Source organism: Athene cunicularia, assembly GCF_003259725.1.
Source record: "Athene cunicularia isolate RWA chromosome 23 unlocalized genomic scaffold, athCun1 chr23_part1, whole genome shotgun sequence".
Lineage (NCBI taxonomy): Eukaryota > Metazoa > Chordata > Aves > Strigiformes > Strigidae > Athene > Athene cunicularia.
In genome coordinates, this window is record NW_020799130.1 from 3,065,916 (window position 1) to 3,074,307 (window position 8,392).

An 8,392-nucleotide genomic window follows, 5' to 3' on the forward strand; every position below is an offset into this window, starting at 1 on the left:
TGCAGTCTCAAATTAAACCTCAGCCTGGACACAAAGATGTTCTGCACCCTCCTCCCCACCGATCCAGCTGTAATTTGGGCTGGTCTAACGTGAACATTAATTACAGCAATCCCTCACGGGTTGCTGACAAAAACAAAACCACACTTTCCCACGACACAGGCAGGTGGACCACTTTGAAGTAGGATTTCAGCGATGAAAACTACATTCATTTAAGCAAGCTGAAAAAGGGTGGGTTTTTCTGCTGTTAGAAGCAGAAAGCTACAAGATAATCACAGCTCAATTTACAAAGTGTAATAAGAGTGGGTTTATCAACGACATCAAGTACTTTTCAGAGCTGTTCTCCTTCAGTGGCATAAGAACTTGTATATACCACAAGTGCCAGGAGGCAGCTCCATTTCTAAATGTCATCAGCAGAGTTTTACCACCTTCTAGAGAACCACTGCTGGCAAATATAAATCATTAAGGTGATACCAGAAATTTGGTTCTATATGAATCTGCAATTGTTGATTTTAATTAGTTCATAACCTGGCTAATAGTATCTGAATTATAACCATAGGGCAGTCCATCCAGCAATATGAAAGTTAACGGAAAAGAAATTTCAATATATTAGACTAAAACATACGCTTATCATTCTTATTTAGTCTAGTACCCCTTCAAAAATGTGAAATGATATTTATTCAGACATTAAATGATAAAATCCTGACTTTACTGAAATACCATAGTAAGGATTTTACTCCATAAGGGATGCATAGCTCTAGTCCTAACCATGCTCTGGAGTCAAATTCTATAGCTACAATAATTCCAGTGGATCAGTATTTCCTTCATTTTTTTATTACAGCATGTTTGCTAAATTTACAGCAAGCAGAAAATAAGCTGGGTCTTTAGTTATTTTGATCAAAACATTGATGTTTTAAAGGTAGTACACAATATTTGTTAAAAAGAACATATAAAAATACCTTTTTAGAAGCCTCTATAAGAAAGGAAATACAAAGTTTAATCCCACAACTTTCCTCTGCTAGAGCTGCACGCTACTGCTACAGTTTTAAATAGACTTTTTGCTGTTTTTAAACTATACATCCAGGAAAGTCTACAAAATTAAAGGAACGTGCATATAAATGATTGCATAGCAGAACATGAACATTAACTGCAAACAGTAAAGAAAAAGTTAGAAATACTATCAAATGTACAAAGATTCTAGGATCAACCTCCTAAGCACGTTCCACTGCCAATATTTAAAAGCCATCTGTGTTTCTTTAAAGGCCCTGCTGAAAACACTGAAACCAAAACCTAAGACATTTCTCTAAAAAGGAACTTTTTGAAATCAATGTCTTTATATGCTACTACATAAGACAGTGAGGAACACTAGGTGTTTGATGCTGGCTTTTGAAGGTAAATAGAAAAAACAATGCCAAAAGCCATTTTCATAACAAAGTATCTTGCCTTCTAGAGAAATACTGGTAAGATTACACACTGGTTTTGTTATTTTTCACATTCAATTTACTAAATATACTGTATTAGTGATAAACTAAATAGCTAGAGATGCAGCTCTTGTTCATATCCAACTTCAAACATTTGCTCTTACGTAAAATGAAATCTTGTAACCAAACCACTATCCATTCTGAGGAAGAAGTGATTCAGACTTGCTCGACCAAATACTTTGATGTGTAAAAGCAAGCCTTTGTTACTCAGGAAGAGAGATGGCTACAGTTTTATACCTATGAATACACCAACTAACCACAGGAGTCATTGGCATAAAAGTTTAGTTCTTATATACTGTACACACACAACTTGAAACAATCTACTTGTATCTAACAGCAGGAAAACTAAGCAATTTTATGGTTAACTGCTCACTAAAATTTAGAATAGATACAAAAACTGCATAAAATGTACACACAACCTAATATTTAGTTGCTCTGCCATTTGCTGAAATCTGAATTTAATTTTCCATTTCAAGGTGTTTTTTTTCCCCTCACACATTTAGTACTAGCAGCCAGGTCGAAAGCAGTGAAGCCTCTATCCTGACAAGTCACGACACTGCATGAGTTTCCAAGACCAACTCTCTCCCCATGTAGTACATGCAATGTTAGTACCATCTCTGCAGATGGCAGGGTTAAAGAGAAATCTCAAAAATATCTCTCCATAGAGCTCCATTTACCAACCTACTTGTGTCAGTGGGCACGGAGAACACAGAAACCTGCCTTTGAACAACGGAAACATAAAACTGCCAGTCTGCATTTCACAGCAGTCAGTGTTGCACTACAGCTGTCCAGTTTTCCATTTTATCACAAAGTTTAGCATTAAGGAACAAGTTAAACGGTTGGTTTAACTGTTCAGCACAAACTGGTACCAATTTCTCTATGGGTATGACATTTTTAATAGGACAATGTTGCAAGTTACGATCAGTCAAGTCATCACCAATATCTAAGCATTAAAAATGCAAATCTTTACAAAAATATACATAGAGACACCACAACCAAATCAGTAGCTGCCCATGACATTTAACCAAGTGGACATTCTCTCCCTCTCTCTCTCTCAGTGGCTTCTCAACACTGTTTTAATTTTAACCATTGTCGGCTACAGGGAAAACTGACAAAGAAAATATTTTTTAGCGCTGTTGCAACATCATATTCCTGATAATTTAAGTAAACTGAACTGTGTGTAAATGAATCTTACATGCCTAAACCAACATGGATACACTGTTAGTGGCCACTGGACTTGGGACTAGTCCATGACCTTGATCTGGATTTTGACCTAGATCTAGAATGTGATCTTGACTGTGATTTGGATCTAGCTGGTTCTTTTTTCCTCGACTCCTTTTCATATCTTGAGCTGGACTTATAGTGTGTTTTAGAATCTGTTTTAGAGGTGCCTCTAGATTTGGTGTGAGATGCAGACCTAGACCGTGATTTAGCCTTCATTTCTTTCTTGGGCTGTGACTTGGATCGTGATCTTGAATTGGACTTAGATCTTGAAAAAGATCGATTGCGGTGTTTGAACCTATCAGAATAAAGGGGAGAGAGGAGATTTGAATGTAAAAACACTATTCTTAGACATCTAGTACATCAAAAATTGTTTACCGTTTTTTCAGGAGAAACTTTTTTTTTTTTAAAACCTATAGTTAAAGGAATAGAGTCATCTAGTTCAATTTAAAGAGTGTAAAAAGTATTTTACCTATCATTGTCCGAATGGCTTCTGCTACGACGAGGTCTTCCAGTAGGTCTACTGCTAAAAAGGTACATCAGAAAGAGTAAACAGTGACAAATACCTATGTATGTATACAAATGCTTAATAAATTATTTTTCAAGCTGTGCATTTGCTTTTAATCATTCTTCAATGAAGCAGAAAATCATTTCAGTCAATATTTCTGATCTGATGTAGCATGCAAGATACATAACTCCCACAAGTTACTCCCACAATAGAAAAAAGATTATTCAAAATTTTAACAACTAAATAGTCAATGTGGTGTTTCTCCTCCAACAGACTGCTGTGCAGTTAAAGCCAAACACATACTACACTTACTTTCTGGGACTATACGATCTTCTATAGCTGTAATCAAAAGAACGACTTCTAGACCGTCTCCTTTCGTAACTCCGACTTCTAGATCGCCTATATCTGTCATAGTCATCGTAACGAGAAGAACTGTATAGGTTTCTCCCTTCCTTGGCTTTCATTTGGTTTGGTGCTGTAAAAAATAGCAATATTTAACATTTTAAGTTAACAAAAAAGATGCCCTGCTTTCCCTTTAGTGACATTACTAATTCATATATTTGGTATTTAGCAGAAAGCCTAATTCGTTACTCTTAGCAGAGACGTTTATGAAAAGGACATTGAGACATTGCTGTATGCTGTTTGCTTTTTTGCTGCTTTAACCACTGGACAAAAATTAATGCAGCCTTGCGGGCATTATAAATCTAGGGAAAAAACCAAAACAAACCAACCCAGCCAAAAACCAGAAAGGACTAACACTCCATAAAACAAGAACACAGAACTGGCTGAGGTGATTTCAGGCCACCTGGAAATCGATATGACAGGCCAAACCCATGACTGAAACATTCCTGAATTTACCCAAACAGTGAAAGCTAACAGGGAATTAATTAAACATCCATTTTCCTGACTACACAGCACCACGCATTACACCTGATCCACAGTCGTCTTTAATGATTAAAAGACAGCTTATGCAGAAGCATCAATAGATGCCACACAAAGGTAAGTTTGAGTCTAAAAGCACCCTCCCACTAGTACAACAATGCACATTCACTCTGTAGCTTACTCATTAAAATAATTAAGAATGAACTTAATAGTCTTGTTGTATTTTCTCTAAGCAGTACAGCTATCTTTCCTTTATACTAAATCCCATTCTCATTCAAACCCCCAAATCATGCTCAAAGTATGTGAAACACACCATGACGTAATGAAGATTATATGTACTAAACAGCTACCGTTTTTATAAGTGCTGCCATTTACAGCACTAAGGTAGATTTAGTTAATTTTTGTTCAGAAACTTATCAGAATCCCAATGTTTATATACAGCACAGAAATTTGTCCTTCAGAGCAGGTAATTTCCACTGACTTCCATAAAAGTGAGTTGTGCACATTTGAGGGAAACCTGGACTGTTGGGTTATTTCTTTGATAGCTTTAACTGAAAGGTCTTGAAGTGCTTTTACTCCCAAGCTGCATATGAATATTACAGACCTGGTTTAGATCAGTAAGTATGTGTTAGGTTTACCAACAGCATGTTTTATTTTTAGATAATATCTGGATCTATATATTAATAATATGTATACAAATAACAGATTTCAAAGACTTAAGTTCTCTTTACAATTATCTGCTCAGAAAATAAAACTTCTGCTCCATCTTGAATGGAGATACCTTGAAATCTACGTTTATCCTGAAGCCAAATGAAAATGAAGAGATTGCTTCAATCCTGGAAATGACTGCACTGGGAAACATCACCACAGAACCACTAATACACTTCAACACAATATAAACATTGCTGTGTATTAAAACTGGGCTACTCATTCTGACAGGGAGACTTCTCAAGAGTCAAGCTTTCTTTGCAGAAACACAGAACTGCACAGAGAGCTCTTAAGAATTTTCAGCCAGCAGCAAGAATCAGATTGTGGTAAGTGACCGTTGTACTTAGTTATCTGTTTTTAATTAAAATGAGTCATTAATAGTTACGGGATAAAAAGAAAACATCCACATACTCTTTGTATACAAGTAGGAATGCATCACAATTAATAACACATAGAATGTTGCCTGGCACTAAACGTTAAGGCTAAAACCATAGTCTGATGAAATACACGCAGGGCACTTACTCTTCCGATCCCCCTGTGCAAACTGGATTTCTATTTGCCGACCACAAATCCACTTTCGATCCAAATTATGGAGAGCATCTTCTGCATCACGGACATCTTCAAATGTGGTGAGTGTTAAGGTACTTGGGAATTTGAGCATTTACAGATTTGGTATTTAAAATAAAAAAAAAAATCAGTTATTTTCTAATTTTACAGATTTTTTGGGGGGGGTTGAGGGCTTTTAAGAGTTATTTTGGTCATACGACATACACACTAGTATTTTTAAATTAACCACCAGCTATCTGAGAACTACAATAAAATTAAAATCTCATAATATGACCATGAACTTATCCATCATCAAGCAGTTGCTACGTGATACTCTAAATTTCTTCTTCTCCCACTTGTACTTATGCAAGGAAAAAAAAAAACCAGTATCCTTTTCAAAATACATTTGTTAATGGTCATTCAGTTCTCTCCACTACATTGACTTTACTAAAATGAAACCCTAGTTCTAAAATTATGTTAGGAATACCAACAGTAAAAATTAAGAGGTGTCTATTAATTTTAGAATTGGGATAAAGCTTTCCTTTTTTTCCACCAACTGACTTTAAGTTTAAGTTATGCAATGTCATGGACATGTATACAGACCTTCAACAGTCTGAGATAAAAGCATACACTAAAACCCCTAAGCTATCAGTCAGGTCAGCTGTTCAGTAACACAGACATTACTAATTTTAACCCACAAGATCAACCGCTATTGTAATTCACACACCTTCTTCCAGCTATGTGACCTGAAAGAACGAATTTCCTTTCTCCTTGTAGCAACTCAGTTCATCATCAGCACCATCTATGCAGAAAATCAACTACCGCGTTGTAGGTATAAATCTTGATAAACCAAGAACGAATGTACTTTCATTCAAGACCACAGTTACAGTAGGACTCACAAGAGGAAATATTACAGGTTTCGTCAATGGACTAAACCAGAATCATTCATCAAATTACTGCTTACGTGACAAACAGAAGAAAAACTGTTATTCTGTAGGATACATCAGGTATGACTCCTTTAATCTTGGCCACCATTCAACTTCATCTTGACCTTTAACTCTTTAAGTGCTTGTCAGAAGGACTTGTCATGAGATGCTTGGCCAAAAATGACAGATGGCTTTATCTTTTACTTTGAAAAACAACCTTTTCCCCCTTTTGTAGATAAAGCGAAGCTTTGTCTCCCATTATGGCTTGTCCTTCTTCCAGCTTTTCTTTATTTTTTCTTTTCCCAAACTCTCCCTTCTCTTCAAGCCTGATCCTTAAGAGGTCTTTGGCTTGTCTACTTGCCTTAATTGTTGAACTCTACTCTAAAGGTTCTTTCATGCTTTCTCTTTGGGGTCGCCATTACTGTACAGCTTTACATTCTGAGGCAACAACAGAGGACAGTAAATTAGGGGACAATATTAAAGAAAGAAGTTCACCTCATTTTTTATACAATCTGATTTTGATCAAGTGATTCCAGTTTCCATTCGTTAAATTAACAATGAATACCAGCCACAGTTCGCTAAGCACAAGTTTACTTACATACCAGTGATAATAAAAATGTGCTAGACAATTTTGAGTCAGTGATAAGCTTTCATTTAAATCATATAGTATTAATTTCAGTGATATAAGCAAGCTTTTATATTACTGGACTTGATTTACGTTTTGCAAAAAGGCAAAGAATAATTGAGAGAAGTTAATCTTCAAATATAATGAAACACCACAATATAAGACACTTATTAGATACAACACAAAAGTAAACTGCTTTTTCATTTAGATTTGTTACCTCTTACACAAACTTGAATTTCAAACTTCAACACCCCTCACTAATCAGCCATCTGAAGAAAGGATATTGAACATAAGCAAATCCTCTGGGACGACGAGTGTAGAAGTCAAGTGGAACGTATACATCAACTATAGGCCCGTAACGACCAAATTCACGGCGCAAGTCTTCAGACCTAGAATATCACAAATATCTTATATGTCTTTTCACTATTTAAGGTGTTACAAAACATCCACCAAAATTTTTATATCTACAATTAAAATGACCACCCATCTTTCTGGAAGCAGTTGATAAGAGGATGAATGTAGCAAAACATTTTGTGGAAAAAAGTGCTTGAGCAGTTCATTGTTAAGCAACACACTAGGCTTTTCTGAAACTCAAGACTCAGGTTGCTTAAGATATACCCTGGCATTCTGAAACCAGTGTTCAGCATAACTCTACAACAGAAGTGTAAACTGAGAAGTGCCACATGTTAGTCAATTCAATGGAGGCTGTACTAGCAAAGGTTGGCAGAAAGTGAAAAGGATCTAAGAATTATTCAACTACCTCACGTAACGCTTGACAATTTTGCAATATGGGAAACATCAACTGTAAGATCCAAACAAATAGTACGATAATAAACCAGTCACACAAACTCATTTCCATAAAACAATCAATACTTACAACCACATCAAACAGAACAAAACTTGAGCGAGCAACCACTGATGCCCTTAGGATAGCTTTTCCAAAGAGTTGGCTTTAGAGAGCCGAGCACAAACTGTTCAACAGATCTGCAACTACACTTGGAACAACTATCGTCTCAACAGAGAGGTTTCTTAATAACATCAGCTTCTTTACATGTATTTTTGTGTCATTTAAGGACAATAAGATGTATGAAAAAGACTGATGTATTACCACATTTATAGGGTATGAAAAAGTTACTACTATTCTCTTTCTCATCAGTTGGGAAAGAATCTACAGTGCATATAGTCAATGACGGCAGAAGGAAACTACGACAAGCAACATCAAGATCTCACAATGATACCACCGCTGAGAAGAATGTACTGCCTAATCGCAAGCTTACGGTGAAAGCCTCAATATCACGCACATTATTTTAAAAACTTTGGAAGAAATAGTCCTCAACTATTCTCACAGTAAAATAAAACGACTGGGAAGAGTGAATTCACGCAAAAAAAAAAAAAAAAAATTACAGTTTTTAATTTGAAGCTATTCACACTTTTGATCACAATAACGTTCTTAGTTCATTCCATTCCATCGTGCCTACGCTACTGTTATGTGCTGAAC

At 36.0% G+C, this 8,392-nt stretch overlaps 1 protein-coding gene across 1 annotated transcript; it reads right to left on the reverse strand.

Moving 5' to 3' along the window:
- Positions 1-815: 815 nt before the first annotated feature.
- SRSF10 (serine and arginine rich splicing factor 10) lies at positions 816-7,285 on the reverse strand (the record flags this gene model as incomplete). The annotated part of the gene is made up of 5 exons (XM_026863225.1): positions 816-2,997; positions 3,172-3,225; positions 3,520-3,682; positions 5,320-5,423; positions 7,179-7,285. Coding segments are annotated over 5 exons (726 nt in total), but the record flags the coding sequence as incomplete, so codon positions are not given.
- Positions 7,286-8,392: the final 1,107 nt, after the last annotated feature.